The 16181-nt window shown below is 47.7% G+C and overlaps 1 protein-coding gene and 1 long non-coding RNA gene across 2 annotated transcripts in view; one reads left to right on the forward strand and one right to left on the reverse strand.

Moving 5' to 3' along the window:
• LOC121828752 (uncharacterized) overlaps positions 1-8911 on the reverse strand; it is a 55477-nt gene extending 46566 nt beyond the window's left edge. The window contains exons 1-2 of the long non-coding RNA XR_013050623.1: positions 8791-8911; positions 47-100 (exon numbers count right to left, since the gene is read on the reverse strand). This is a non-coding gene — a long non-coding RNA (uncharacterized LOC121828752). The remainder of the gene's footprint in view (positions 1-46; positions 101-8790) is intronic.
• The window catches only part of Abtb2 (ankyrin repeat and BTB domain containing 2), a 166044-nt gene continuing 158629 nt past the window's right edge, over positions 8767-16181 (forward strand). The window contains exon 1 of the mRNA XM_006983624.4: positions 8767-10083. Within this exon, the coding sequence (XP_006983686.2) occupies positions 9201-10083 (883 nt within the window). The 5' untranslated portion in view covers positions 8767-9200. The remainder of the gene's footprint in view (positions 10084-16181) is intronic.

Below are 16181 nucleotides of genomic sequence, written 5' to 3' on the forward strand. Positions count from 1 at the left end.
CACCCCACCCTTATAAAAGAAACCATTCAACTGGAGGGTTACTTACAGGTTCAGAGGGTTAGTCCATGGTCGTCACGGTGGGAAACAGACAGACACGTCACTGGAAAAAGAGATGAGAGGGTTTAAAAACAGACTGACATATGGTTCAGTTTTTAACCTGTCACTGCTAAGTTAAGACAGATCACCAAACTGTGTTCTTTATTCTTAAACCAATTCTGCATTATCAGCCTAAAGAGACAGGAGTCTGAACTGAAGGTCATTTCCTCTGATCCCATCTGCAATTCCTTCATCCCTGTGCTGAAACCGTAATCATTCTAGATGCTGAATGTCCTTACTCAAGGGCAGAGCTATCCTCAGACACGGGGAAGAATTCCTTAATGGGAAGAGTTACTTGACCCCAGATCTATCATCTGGGGTGACTGAAATGGTTGTACTTCCCAATCACATGTAAGGAATTTGACTTTTCAGGGGAGTGTTTGCAGCGCCACCTGCTGGGGAGGATCTGACATGCCTGAACTTGCATGTTAATAAGCAAGCAGCCTGGACCTAAAAGGATTCATAGAACTCAGAAGGCCTGGTGACTGAATCTCTGCAGGTAGGGCCTTAGGACTAACATGTTAAGATTTCAGGCACTCTGGGACTTGGGGAACAAATGCCTTTCTCAAGCTTGTCTAATGAGAATCACTTGGGAATTCTGTTCACAACACTTAGCTGGTTCACATGCCAGACTTACTGAAACAAGACCTCCAGACGAGAGCGCAGGACATAAGATCTGTGATCAGAGTGAAGTTGAGTTTCCAAAGATGAACATTTGGACAATCTTACAGAGCTGGACTGAATACCATTCTTTAAAGACTATATAGATGAGGCTAATGATGCTTGATTGAAGGGCAGTGGACAGGATTAACAGCTATCCAGGAAAGATCTGCACATCGGGATTGGACCACAGTGCCTCTGCCCAGCCTCGTCCTTCGGAACTGTGATCCGGCTTCTTCCCTAAACCTCAAGCTCCAGTGAGCTGATGAAGCCAATGTCAACTTCCTCCTGGGCAGAAGACCCTTGGGAGCACCCCAAGGTCCTGTTTGCTTTGTGAATTTTTGGATGCCCTGTGTAGCACCCACCCACACCCAACCTCCTTTCCTTCTTGGGGGTGGGAGTATCTTCAGAATCTTAGTTATATAGAGCACATAATAAAACACCAGTGTTGTCGGTGGTCAGACAGCAAGCCTAACCTGCTCTAAGACCAACCTGGATTTTTGCCACAATTACCTAAGCAGACACATGAAACCGGGGTGGAGCCTGTCTTCTCTCCTCTAAATTAAAAAGTTAATTTAAAAGTTTCAATGATTTTAAAGCAGCCATATAGGGTTTGAAAAGAGTTCTTAGGCTGGCAAGATGGTTCAACTGGAAAAGTGTTTGCAAGGCAAGCATGAGAACTAGAAGTTGGACCCCAAAAACATCATTCAAAAGCCAGATGGACACGTTGGCCCACCTGTTATCCCAGCTTGGAGAAGGTGGAGATAAGAACACCTCACTCCACTGGCTGGGTAGACTAGCCAAAAGGACAAACCTCAATACATGCAATGGGAAGTGACTGGGAGGAAACAAAACTAAATAAACACAAAACAGTAACACCCCATTTCAACCTCAGGCCTCTCTTGTGTAACAGTTTCCTCCTAGATTGAAACATTCCATCCTATAGGAAGCTCTTAAACCGGAAGTCAACAACTCAAAACAGCTTTAGGAAGTCCCTGAAATGGACCAGATTGTCTACACGCCTCCCTGCCAGAGTAAACAATAAAAGCTGAGTGAGGCCTCTTCCATGAGTGAGGCCAAGCCACAAGGAGGTAACCTGCAAAGACACTGAGGCCAGACCAGCAGCCTGGAAGATGCAGAAACCAGCGGAGCTGCCTGGAGGAGGTTTAGACTTATTGAGACACGGGAAAGGACAATCTTCAATCTATTGAGCTGCCCGCGGGCTATGCAGGGGAGCCCCTGTGCAGTGAGCACATGCGCAGTGAGCTCCATGTTCCCAGTTTTATGTACTGTCATCTCTGCTGGGATGGGCTTTGGTGATGCGGCGGCCCACAAGTCATTTCTGCTCCTGTAAGCAACCCCTCACCCATATTCCTGTAAGTAATACCAATAAAACCCACTGGTTCACCAAGCTAGACTTTGGTGGTATCTACACTTTGGTCTTTTGTGGGTAACCTGTCTGGGGTGAGTAGACATGTCGATAGCTCCTCCCCAGGAAAAGTCTTGCCGCACAATAGCTACTCTGAACACACCCATACACAATCAAACAGGAAAAAAAGGTTCTCATTCCATTTAAACCCAAATAGAGTAAGTTAGATATAAACAAAGTCTTAAAAGAAGAAGAGGAATGCAAAATTTCCCAAACTGATTGTTCTTTTTTGCATGGGATATCTCATGAATATCAGCCCTCTGCATAACATGTATTGATTGGAGAAAGGAATTTTTTCCTTCCCCATAATCACCGTGGAGGCTCTTTGTTTCAAATTACAGTTATCCCTCCATATCTAAGGAATTGGTTCCAGGACACTTTTCCATACCCAAACATTTTCAAAACTCTCATATAAAATGACAAGGGTCTGAAGGTGTTCAAATCACGGGCAATCTTGGGTGTGGGTGTGCACTTGACTCTGTGGTATATTCATACATACATGTTCATGTGTGTGTGCACAGGTGTCTGCACGTGCATTTACGTGGAGGTCAGAGATCACCATTCTCATCTATCTTTTTTAGACAGACTCTCTTGCTGGACCTGGAGTTCACTGATTTAACTAGACTGCCTGGCCAGCAAGAACCAGAGATCCTTTTGTCTTTATTTCCCCAGTACTGAGATTACAAGCAAGACCTTTGATGCCTGGCATTTTTGTGTAGGTTCTGGGGATTGAACTCAGAACTCAGGTCCTTGTGCTTGTAAATGCCTTACTGACCAAGTTATCTCCCCAGGCCCTAGAAGAATATTTTCTATATGCAGTTGGTTGACCCCAAGATTCAGAACCTGTGAGTGTGTTTGGACTTTCCTGTAGAACTTTCTTTGGACTTTTCTTGTCAGACTTTCTTTGGACTGCTAGCCCCCAAATAATGACACAGAGACTTCTTATTAATGATGAAAGTGTGGCCTTAGCTTAGGCTTGCTTCCAGCTAGCTCTTACAGCTTAAACGAACCTGTTTCTATTAATCTATGTTTTTCCACGTGGCTCTTTCCTGTTTCTCAGTACCATGCATCCAACTTGCTCCAAGTCTCGCTGGTGAAATCCTGCGCACCTCAGATCCTTCCCGAGTTCCTCTCTCTTCCTGGAAATCCCACCTATTCTCTCCTGCCCAGCTACTGACCATCCAGCTCTTTTTTAAAACCGATCACAGTGGCACATCTTCACACAGTGTACAAAAAGATTATCTCAAAACGCGATTACAGAGGACCTGCTCTTTCATTGTAAAGGTCAGGGGAAAAAATGCCTGTATCAAGAGTAGGCTTATCTGGGCTTCCTAAGATAAAAGTTTCCACACTGCTGCTGCTTCTTTCAACAATGGAACTTTTCTGCTAATCATGTGTCCTTTTCATGTCGCCTTGCTTCCACAGATGTTTTTTCTGGTCACCATCTTTAAGCCCTGAGGTGCACTAACCAGGGTGGAGAATCGGAGCAGAGACGGTGGCCTTCCCATGTTAGTCATTTTCTTGAAGTCTGCCAAGCTCTGACAAGGTTCCTCAAAAGCTGTCTAAAAATTAAGGGGTTGGGAGTGAATGCATGGCTCTACCTTCTCCACTCACCCCTTCCCCTCACCCCCACAGCAAACCCTCTGCTTTTCTGTTAGTCACACTGTGTTCTGTGTGAGGCTGGAACAATCATTTCGAAGTTAAATGATCGCCCGTTTTCAGGCATGGAGTGGGAGGCAACCACGGTGAAACAAGGGCGGGGCGAGCAAGTCTTTCCTATCGTCTGGGTTCGCTCTCACCGAATCTCTAACCAGAGGAACTAGCACACCATAAGCCCCAGCTCACCTTATATTCTAGGAGCAAGTCTGCCACCTGCCAAAAGACAGCCAGGGACACTCACCTCGGCTGCTCAGAGATGTGAGGTCACATTGCTTGCTGCTTTTGTCCTTGCTCGGAAAAACTGGTGTCCAGCTCTGTCATGGGCCCCATAGTAACCGTAACTAGATCCCTGTCTTGACTTGGCAATGTCCTCCACTTCTTCCCCTCATCCCAGAGTTTTATCACATGAAACCATCCATAACAGTCATTCTGAAAGTCACTTGTTTTACCAGTTGCCTGATCATAGCACGACAAGTCCCCATAGGCTTGACTTCTGGAATCTGAGCCATCTCTCTCTTAATATGGTCACCGTCTCTACCTTTCCTGAAGTCTGTGTGTGTGTGTGTGTGTGTGTGTGTGTGTGTGTGTGTGTGTGTGTGTGTGTGCAGGAGCCGCTTCTCTGTCTCAAGGTCTTACAGTGTCTTTAACTTTAATTGATTTATGTTTAACCTTGAATTCAGCTGACAGCATGGGCCCATGGTCTTTATGAAATCTCCAAAGGGCTAATGGTCCTAAGAGGTAAACTAAATCAATTAAAGTTAAATTAATGTGATTAGTGACTGTTGAACTGGACAGGGAAGACTGAACATTTTCATTATCACAGCAAGTTCTATTGGGTAGTACTACATACACCTAACTTTACCCAGAACAATTCCAACTTGTGGTGATATTGTGTTCCCCAATATATTGTGCACCCTAATAAACTTATCTGGGGTCAGAGAACAGAACAGCCACTAGATTAGACATAGAGGCCAGGCAGTGGTGGTACACACCTTTAATCCTAACATTCTGGAGGCAGAGATCCATGAAGATCTCTGTGAGTTCAAAGCCACACTGGAAACAGCCAGGCACGGTGACACACAACTTTAATCCCAGGAAGTGATGGCAGGAAGCAGAAAGGTATATAATGTGTGAGGACCAGGAGCTAGGGCCTGGTTAAGCTTTTAGACTTCTAGCAGCAGTTCAGCTGAGATCCATTTGGATGAGGACACAGAGGCTTCCAGTTTGAGGAAACAGGATCGGCTGAGAAATTGGCGAGGTGAAGTTAGCTGTGGCTGGTTCTGTTTCTCTGATCTTTCAGCGTTCACCCCAATACCTGGCTCCAGGTTTGTTTTTATTAATAAAACCTTCTAATAATCCATGCTACATCAGGTGCCCAATGTTCATGCTAAGACTTCGCGAAAGAGCCATTTGCCTGTGGCCTTGTGAGCCCCAGCTCAGACATGTTGCCGGTTGTGGTGGCTCACGCTGGTAGGATTTGCTGAAGGAGGCAGAGGCAGGAGGATCCAGAGTTTGAGGCTGGCCTAGCAGGCTTGCTGAGGAGAAGCTGAGGCCGGGGCCAAGCTACAAACAGTGGCAGCAGGACCATGGAGGTGGTGGCTACTGCTTCGAGTTGCCAACTGCTTGTCTTCCTGGTACACCAACTGGTACTCACTTAAAATGTTTTAGGCAGGCCGGGCGGTGGTGGCGCACGCCTTTAATCCCAGCACTCGGGAGGCAGAGCCAGGCGGATCTCCGTGAGTTCGAGGCCAGCCTGGGCTACCAAGTGAGCTCCAGGAAAGGCGCAAAGCTACGCAGAGAAACCCTGTCTCGAAAAACCAAAAAAAAAAAAAAAAAAAAAAAATGTTTTAGGCAATTTTAGGTGGTTTACAAACCCTTCCCCTTGAGATCCCATCTATAAATCCCAAGTCATTGGTTAGGAATCCCTTTGTAATACAGGCAGGAATCATGGGGCCATCCTGAACCTGGTTGAGGAAAAGAGGGGCAGACAGACCTCAGTTCAGATATCAGTTACACTTACCTTGACACAAATGTTTAAGTACAGGAGAGGCCAAGAAATTTCCTGTGAACCTAAGCAGCCTGGCTTTGTGGTAAATTGTCCCACTCATCCTATCCTATTCATTCACTTACCTAATTTTTATTGGATTCCAACTTTACATTCATACTTGCCTAGTCAAGAGGACACAGAAGTTACCATAACTGCTGAATCTGCCAATGATGATCCACAAAACTTTGGCACTCTCCAATGCTCAGGCCATAATCTACCTTTCTTTCTTTCTTTCTTTCTTTCTTTCTTTCTTTCTTTCTTTCTTTCTTTCTTTCTTTTTTTTTTTTTTTTGAGACAGGGTTTCTCTGTATAGCTTTGCGCCTTTCCTGGATCTCGCTCTGTAGACCAGGCTGGCCTTGAACTCACAAAGATCCGCCTGCCTCTGCCTCCCGAGTGCTGGGATTAAAGGCATGTGCCACCACCGCCCGGCATTCTACTTTTCTTATAAGACAGTTTGACTTGTATTTAGATAGCTCAGATTATAATCTTCTCACTTTCAAGATAAATTTTAGGGTATTTTGTATTCTAATCTCCAGATTTTTTAAATTATGTTTTAAATAACAAAATAGAAGACTTCACCCATGGCAAAATTTCCAAGGATTACTTAAAGCTACTCCCCTTGTATGGCTATGGGCATGGGCAATCCTAGATCTAGATCTAGTGTGTGTGTGTGTGTGTGTGAATGCAAGTGCTTATAAGGCCAGAGGTGCTGGAGATATATAAGCTATCTAATGTGGGTGTTGGGATTTGAACTTGGGTCCTCTGCAAAGGTAGTATGGACTCTTAAGTGCTGAGCCACTTTTCTGGCCCAATGCTTATTAATTTTTAAATCAAAACCCAAGTAAGTTCTATAGCTTGTGATTGATTGATGTATCTTCTAAGTATCTTTTAATGTATAGGGTTTCTCTTCCTTCTCTTGCTTTCCTTACTGTCCATTAAAGAACTCCAGTTATTTATCTAGCATCCTTGTGGAGCAGTTTAACATCCATGAGACTCCAGGATTTCACTCTAGGCCTGTTTATGTCTTATTCCTCCTTTGGGTTTTCTTACCTTGTAGCGTGGTCTGGCTTCAAACTCCTGGAGGTCCTCCTTCCTCATCAGTCCTGAAGTTACAGGCATGAACAACCACACCTATGTCCAGTTTGGTAATGTTTACCTTTACATTTTAAGTCATCAAGATATTTAAATATATTAATGCAAATCTCCCATGTTTTGTTTAAGAAACACACCAAATCACCCTTTTAGTTAATATGCCTTTCCAGTCAGTAGTTGCCGTTATGTTTTAAGTGAACAAAGGAAAAAACATTTTTAAATTTTATTTCCTCTAGATAGCCACTAGAGGGCGATATTTCCTTTATTATATTTCTCTTAATGAGCATTAAATCCATCAAATGTTTTCGTATTTTCTGACAAGTTGAACCTCTAATTTGACTTCTGATCTCGCGTCTATAAAATGTGACTGTTAACTTGATGGCTGTTTGTGCCTTGCACAGTACTTCTATCATGGACTCTGTTCCCAATTCTAACCCTCTGTAAGCGACGTCTCACACACCCTGGAAAAGGAAAATTTAAGTAAAACTGCCAAGTAAAAAGTCGTTTCATGGGGAAAGGGATCATTAATTTAAGGAAAGAGACAAACCAGACGTTTCTAGTTCGTATCCAACTCACGGCCCAAGGTCAGAACTGTAAAGTACAGCACAAAGGAGCCATTCAGGAGCTGGCGAAGCGGACTTGGTACGAACGTGTGCACAATGCACGGTTTGATTTTGCAGTTCTCCTGGAGGGGGCTGATGCACGTTTGTGCACGTGCGTATGAATAGTTATGGGGCAGCAGCCGGACGTGCGTGGATCTGTGCAATCAGTAGCTCTCTAGCGAACCGCAAAATCAGACACACCGGATGCAACTCGGCTCTCATGGAAGGTCAGTAATTCACTGTACCTAGGAGACAGAGTCCTGAGGGACAGATGACCCGCCTACCGGCACATCAGTCCAGCAAGTCCTTAAAAGGGAACACCTGTATCCGGCCAGGTGCTCAAACGCCGGTCCTCATTTCTCACCTTGTTCTTCCTCAAGCGCTCCCTCCCACCTCGGACAAAAAGGATCTGCCGCCAGTACACAGATAATAGGGAAGTCGTGCATTCATTAGATTAGGATTTCTCCTTCAAGGTAATCCTAGGAAAACGGTGTGAACCTACACCGGGGTGTGATCACAGGCCTCCGAGTGTCGGGCCATTTTCAGATCCCAGCTTAAGAAATTCTGTTCCCACTGGAACCTAAAGTCAGTACAAACAAAACCAGACAGATTTGAGGAGAGAGGCAGCGGCGTCCCTCTTCCCTCCAAACATAAACAGTTTTTCATTTAGGAAAAGAGGAGGCGCTTGGTAGAAAGTCGACAAGAAAGGTGGATCGGGTCTCTTGCCTGTTTTCTTACTTCGAGAGGCTCCACTGCACGCAGCTTCACCAGGAGCTGCCTGCCTACGTCCCAAGCCCAGAAAGCGGTTAAGGGACAGCAAAGAGAGGCTTTACCTTCTCGCTAAACTTAAACGAAAGTTTAGTTCTCAGCTCTGGGGCCTGCTTTCTGGGTTCCCCCACCCCCACCCCCTGCTTTCTGGGTCTCTGCGCCCCACCCCCTTGCCAGTTCCCTCGCTTGTTCCTCTCCCTCCTCCATGCAACCCACCCGCTACCCTCGGTCCCGGGTTTCCCAGCAGAGGGGTTTCATCCCAGGCGGAGTGAAATTTGCATAGCCCCGCCTCCCCCGGAAACCATTGGTGCAGCCCTTGCCGGGCGCGGCTGATGATTGGTGAGCCGCCCGGGGTGTATTTGCATGCGGACCGCCCCCCAGAACCCATCTGGGTCCGTAGCCCGCGCCGCGAAGAAGTTTGTGGGGCGCTTTCTCACCGGCTGGTCCGGGACGGGCCTCGGGCGCCTGGCTCTTCGGTGGCCGCCCAGTTCTCTCGGGATTCTTTCCCGGTTGTTGTGGACGTTCGGTAAGGGGAGCTGAGTGAGGGCTGGCGGGGGCAGTGCGGAGGAGGAGGAGCGCCGGGGGGGAGCCCGCTCGCTGACAGCGGCGCGTCAGGACGCGGACGGCGGCGGTGGGCTCCGGCTCGCCCAGACCGGCTCGCCCAGGGCTTCGCCTACCTTCCCGCGGCCCGTGCGCGGGCGATGCTGCGGCCCCGAGGCTCGGCGCGGCGAGTACGGAGGGCGCCTCTCAGAGCCTAGAGCTGGTTTCCGCGCCCCCGACGCCGGGGCAAGTGGGCATGGAACAGTGAGAGCCCCTCGCTCGGCGAGGCCGCGCGCGGAGGCTCCCCATGGCCGGGACGTACAGCTCCACACTGAAGACACTGGAGGACTTGACCTTGGACTCCGGGTATGGGGCCGGCGACTCGTGCCGCTCGCTCAGCCTCTCGTCTTCCAAGTCCAACTCGCAGGCGCTCAACTCTTCGGCGCAGCAGCACCGCGGGGCGGCCTGGTGGTGCTACTCCGGCTCCATGAACAGCCGCCACAACAGCTGGGACACGGTGAACACGGTGCTGCCCGAGGATCCCGAAGTGGCCGACCTCTTCTCGCGCTGCCCGCGGCTCCCGGAGCTGGAGGAGTTCCCCTGGACCGAGGGAGACGTGGCCCGGGTGCTCCGCAAAAGCATCGGCGGCCGGAGGCTGCCCGCCTTCTCCGCCGAGGCGGTGAGGCGCTTGGCCGGGCTGCTCCGCCGGGCGCTCATCCGCGTGGCCCGGGAGGCGCAGCGCCTGAGCGTGCTGCACGCGAAGTGCACCCGCTTCGAGGTGCAGAGCGCTGTGCGCCTGGTGCACAGCTGGGCGCTGGCCGAGAGCTGCGCGCTGGCGGCGGTCAAGGCGTTGTCCCTCTACAGCATGAGCGCTGGCGATGGGCTGCGCCGCGGCAAGTCGGCCCGCTGCGGCCTCACTTTCTCCGTGGGCCGCTTCTTCCGTTGGATGGTGGACACTCGCATCTCCGTGCGCATCCATGAGTACGCGGCCATCTCGCTCACCGCCTGCATGGAGAACCTAGTTGAGGAGATCCGGGCCAGGGTGCTGGCGAGCCAGAGCCCGGATGGCGGAGGGGCAGGGGGCGGAGAGGTGTCTGCCGAGGCCTTGGAGATGGTCATCAACAACGACGCCGAGCTCTGGGGAGTCCTGCAACCCTATGAGCATCTCATCTGCGGCAAGAACGCCAATGGTAAGTACGGGGAGACCTCGACGTACGGACCAGATGGGCTACCCCAGGAGTGGATCTAAGACCAAGCTGTGAAGCGTACCAGGTCTCTGGGAGAAATGGGATTCTGGAAGAATTCTTAAGTGGCTCTTGCCAAAGGTTGTTTGGGGTGTCTAACTTTTGGAGGATAAGGATTAGTGTTCTGTTGGCTGTTCATGGATTGGGTGAGACTGGGTGGCTGGACCAAACTACTCCTAAACTACCATCCAAAGTGAGGCTTGTTGCCCTGTTACGGGTTGCCTTGGTTAGTTGGATCTCGAGGAATCTATCACTTTACTGTGATTTTTTTTCCTGGTGTTTTCTTCAGCCCAGTAGCAGCAGCCCAAGGGTCTGAACTCCCAACACCTGAACCTTTGACAAATGGGATGGGTAGAGGAGAGTGGAGAGCCTAAGGTCTGGTGCTGCACCCTGGGCTTAAGGATGCTCAGAGTCAGGCCCCTTCCCAGGAGGTGGCAGGAGAGCTGCCAGCTCGTAATACTATGTGCCCAGGGAAACCAAGGACTTTTGAATCTCCTTCCCAGAAAGACAGCCACATGCTGGCTTCTGGGGCCCGAATTTCCAGCTGTCATTAACCAAGTAAGCATTTGATTAGAACCTCATGTTGAATTAAATGCACAGCATTTAGGCTTTCCTGAAAGGAAAGATGACGGGCTTCAGTAAACCACATTATGGGAATGAAGTGTGGGGGATGGGCAGCTGCAGGGCATGGCGTCTGGAAAATGAAGCATTGAGGAGCTGCATCCCCCTGAAGGCTTTCGGTGCCAAGGATGAAAGCAAAGTGCTTGCCCTTCTCTGTGGTAGTTTGGGGCATGAGATGCGTTCAACAGCCTACTGCCTGTCTAACTCCAGTTTCAGGAGTTGGCACCATATATTATTTAAGATGGACCAACCTTAGGGTCTAAATTGGAAGGGTCACTTTGGGTGCAACTCTCAGTGGCATATAAGCAGGTAGTGGAAGAGACCAGGCAGGTTCTGGAAATGGATAAAGGGATAAAGGTCACATGTAGATGTGGCTTAACATACTCCTGATAGCTAAAATTTAGAATAACAATGCTTCAGTCACTGTTGGCAGCACTTTGTATGTGACGAGCACTTTTCTAAATTAGCCAGCGTGCATTTGTACTGTGATACAGTGAACTGGGTATTTGGTTTCTGTCCCCATTGTCTGCATACAACTCCTAGAGTTCCTGGAAATCTCCAAAATGAGAATGTATTTTTATATGATAATGACTAAGAGCTTGCCACCTGTAGGTAGTTTCAGGCTGGGGATTAGTCACCAGAAAGACTAAAGCAGACTTTAAAGGGTTAGTACCTACAGACTCCTACCCCAGCCTCCCAGGAGGGAGAGAGGCAGGAGGTTAAGTCCATCATCAGTGGCCAAGATTTTAATCAATCACGCATGTATAATAAAGTCTTCATAAAGAAAACTCAAGAGGACAAGTTTCCTGGTGCTTCCGGATAGCTGAACACCAGAGCGGCAAGTGACTCACTTTCTTTCATATGTTGTCCCATGGGTGTCTTCATGGGTAGCCTTGTAAACTTTATAAACAAGCCATGGTACTGGTAAGTGCCTCCCTAAATTCTGTGAGCCACTCCAGCAAATGAAATCAGAGGAGGGCATTGTGGAGACCCTGCTTTATAGCCAGTGGTCAGAAGCATGAGTAAAAACTACCTAGGGCTTGTGGCTGGACTGAGCTCCCTGAGACGACTGGGAGCTGGTGTTATCTCCTGGTGGTGTCAGGGTTTGATTGGGTTGAATTGGAGGACACCCAGCTGTGTGTGCTTTAGACTTGTTTGCTTGTCAGTGGCGGAGTCCCCACACTTTGGGGAGATCGAGAAGAATACATGTTCTGTATTGATTGTAGTATGAGAACAGGGAGAATGGTCTGTTTCTCCAGGAGATAAGTACCTGTAGTGTTAACCCATTATACAGAGGGGGAGCTAAAGGACTCGCCGTTTCAGTCTCTTGCTTAGCTAACACAGATACTAAGTAACAAAACTGGAATTTGAACCTTAGCATGCTACATGGCTCTTTTTCATCCGCCTAACTTCGAGGAGACCAATTGACCTGCTAGGCCGAATTTGGAAGAGCCTGTATTTACTCAGTGTGCTTATTTTGATATTTCTTGCTGTGGGTTTCATTTCTGACACTGCCATGAGACATTCCTGGAATCAAGAATATTTGCCTGTTAATTTTCCTGCTCTTAGGTCAGAGTTGAGGTCAATCCAAGAGCTGATGATGTCACTGCTGATAATCACGCTTCACACTTGAAGTTTGTGGCTTCAGCACTGGGAACACCAGTTCCAAGAGAGGAAGTGGGGGGCAAGGGGATTTCCATCCAGTTGGCATAGCCCGAGGGAAGAGTTCTGTACTAAGGGAAACCCTCACAGTACCGTGGGGCCTGGACCGAATCTGGAGAGTAAAGTCTTGGGGTAAAGCACTTAAACCCTAACCCCATAAGCCAAATTGGACTACCAGTGGATACAAAACAAACCGGTGCGTGTCCTCATGCCCAGCCAGAGCCCAGCCAGCTCAATGTCTCTTTCCAACTGCGAACCAAGACTTAGAAGAGCAGCTGCCTCTTGGTGTACCTGCAAGTATGAAGTGGTCAGAAATCACTAGCAAACAAGTGTTCCATCTGAGGGGCTCACAGCCAGAGAGCATTGCTTATGAAATCCCTTGGGACTGTCTTTATGGGTGGGCATTTTGTCCCTGTGATTGGCCTTTCAGCCTTGGTGAGGAAGGCAGGAATGCTCCTTTCCCTAGGATGCTCAGTACCAGAGGGTCTCCCTCTGAGTTCTCTGGTCTCTAAGGCACTCTTCCAGGAGAGGCAACTATTGTCTCCCCCTTCATAACATGGATGCCCACTTCTCATACTTAGAAACTAGGGGGCGGTCTCACTAAACAGCAACTGGGCTGATCTATTAAATCCCCTTAGACAGGGAATGAATGTTTACTAGAGAAGCAATGAATTGCATATGTTGGAAAGCTGTCTTCAGAGGGAGGAAGCCTAAACCACTTAGGAAAGAAACTCAGACCTCCAACCCTTTTTATATTCGAGTGGCCCCAAAGCCAGCAAGGTTACAATGTATACAGCTGAAGACCAAGTGGGGAATGTCTCCATATGGGAAGGGAGAGTGCAGGCTGGTATTCTTGCCATGCTGATCTTCCCTTTAAATTATATATGTATTGTTGTTGTGCTGCTAATTACACAGCATGGGCTCCTGCATTTGACTCAGCTGTACAGGGCTCTTAAACTTTTAATGTCTTCCACCAAGGAATTTAAGAGCCCTAATCCATCTATTCTTCTCCATTACTCAGAATGCCAGACAAATATGGTTTTGCTCAGCCTGAGATGGGTGATAAAAGTTCTGTAGTGTTTATAAAACAGGACCCCAGCTCCCCAGAGCAGCAGGAGTTAAACATTGTTGATTATTTGGTATTGATGTCTTGGAACCCTGGGCGGAGTCATTAAACCCTGAGATCTTCATGACTTCCTTATGGGAAGCAGAGAGACTGCTTTAATAGAGTGGTATTTATAAACAGGGAGCTGGCAGAAAATAGAAACATCTCTCTTCCACCTCATCCCCTTGCTCGCTCCTCTCTTTCTCAGGGAACTCTGCAGGTTTGATCCAGTACAGCCCTTCTAGATTCCTTCCTGGCCATTTTTCTTACTAAGATTTCATGAGTGACCATGGCCTTTGAGAGAACTCGGTTTGTTATTTCAATTAAATGATAGGATAACTATAAGAGCATTCTCATTCCAGAGCTGTATATGGAGCTCTGGAATACATGCTCTGTCACAGTGGCAAATGTAAGAGTTTGAAACATACCTCTGTGATGAACCTGGGGCAAAGTTTGTAATCATTCTAGGCCTCTGTTTTGTCATCTGTGAAATGGAGGATGATAATACCTAGCTTATAAGGTTGGCATGAGGATAGAAATCATAAAGATCTTGGCATGTAGTAAAGGCGCAATAAATAGTAGCAATGCATTCAGCAAATACTTATTCACCACTGACTGTGCCCCACTGTTAAACCTGCAGTGGGGTGTGGTGACCCTCCTCTCAAAGTCTGTAATCCAGTGGAGGGACAAGAAAAAGTAAACAAATATTTACTCTTAATAATGGCTGGTGGTGTTCAGGTTTATATTTTTAAATTATTTTTACATATTGTGTTGTGGGAGCATATTTGTACTATGGCACATGTAGATGTCAGAGGATAACTTGTGGGAATGAGTTCTTGCCACTGTGGGTTCTGGGGATTGAACTCAGGTTGTTAGGCTTGGCATCAGATGCCTTTACCTACTGAGCCCTTTTGCCCGCCCATTTTTTTTTTCCGTGTGTGTGTGTGTGTGTGTGTGTGTGTGTGTGTGTGTGTGTGTGTTGGTCTTTTTTACACAGGGTCTCATTATGGAGCCCAGGCTAGCCTATAACCCATGGTTTTTCTGCCTCCCAGGTGCCAAGGTCACAGATATATGCCACCATGTCCAGTGGCATTTGTTGTTATTTGTTTAGGATCTGATAATAGGTGGAGATAGTGTAAGTGGTAGTCAAGGAAGGCCTCTCTGAAATTTCATTAGCAGTAGCTACTAATATGAACACTACCGTCTTAGGAGCTTTTGGCTGCAAATAGTGACTAGGAGTTTTCTGAATTATTCACTTATTTACCAGCTGAGGCAAGTGTCAACATCTCATTTACAGCCAAGAAATAAAGAGGCTGTGTCTGAAGCAGGATGGAAATTCTGGCTGAAGCATTCATTTGTCAAAGAGATTGTAGGATGGATTTCCACTGAGATAATTAGCCAAAGGAGCAAGGGTTAATTGAGCCGTGAGTTGCTGTTTAATCAGTTTTAACACCTGGGTAGACTGAGGGAGGAGGGCGGGCACCTCCCTTGTTCTGACTGTTGTATTAAAGCCAAGGGAGCTTGCAGAACTGAAACAAAGCAAGCTTTGGAAATGAAAACTAATTTATCCTTCCCCCACCTCTTGCTTACCTGTGAAATGCAGCCCCTGCCTTAGGAAGTATGAGAAACAAGCTGGAATTGTTAGGCCTCTTCTAGAAAGCTTTACCTGACTTCCCCACCCTCAGCTGGGAGAACCAGGTCTCCCTGAAGTTTCTACAGCACCCAAGGCATGTTCTTGAATCATTTCCTGCTCCTGTCTCTCCATCACATTACCTCACAAACATCACCATCTCCCCTGAGCCTGCACAGTGTCTAGTTTTTAGGTATTCTGTGAGTGTAGGACAGCCAATAGATCTTACCACACAGCTTTTGTTTTTCATTCTAAAATTTGCATTTGAATCCTTTTTACATGTTGGAAGAACTCTTCCCTTTATGGAAGCAGAGAATTTCAAGTTCCTGATGATTAGAAGCATCGTTTGAGGGTCACCATATCACAGTGAGTGCATCAGTCAGTGGATATCCTAATTCCTAGCATGCTCCCCAAAGCCATCTGTGATGAGTGTGATGTGAGTTGGAGGGCAGGGTGGTTCAGGTTAGAGAGATGCCTTTCCTAGCGTAGAGGAGTTTTATAGCAGAAGTCTAGTAGGCAAGCAGAGAAATCCATGGGAAGACTGAGTTGAAAGTTTTTCTGATCTGTACTCATCAAATTGCTGTGAGTAGGATGCTTTCCACAGAGGGGTCCTCAGCAGCCTATGGTTCACTGCTCAGTGATGGGGGCTGGGCCAAGATTAAGTCCGATTCCTATAAAGAATCACAGAGTCAGAGGGCAAGAGCAGGTCAGTATTTGACCCTCTTCAAAGAACCAGGTTGGGTCAAAGGCAAAGCAACACTTATAGATCTTGTTTGTAAAGGGCCTGCTATGTCTAGGCAGTTTAAACTCCTCAGACCAGCCAAAGCTTTCCAGGCCCAGAGAGTGACCCTGGAGGTGCCATTGATTTGAAGGCACCGCTTCTCCTGCTCTTGAAGGGGCGGGGAGATTGGCTGCCCCAGGGAGTGCCTCTCCAAGTTGCAGCTGCTAGGTAATCAATACATTCATCCGAATGGAAAAGCTGAACTGTTGCCAGAGTGCTGCTCCTTGGTTAAGAGGGATTGAGCG

The sequence above is a fragment of the Peromyscus maniculatus genome, chromosome 4 (assembly GCF_049852395.1).
Source record: "Peromyscus maniculatus bairdii isolate BWxNUB_F1_BW_parent chromosome 4, HU_Pman_BW_mat_3.1, whole genome shotgun sequence".
Lineage (NCBI taxonomy): Eukaryota > Metazoa > Chordata > Mammalia > Rodentia > Cricetidae > Peromyscus > Peromyscus maniculatus.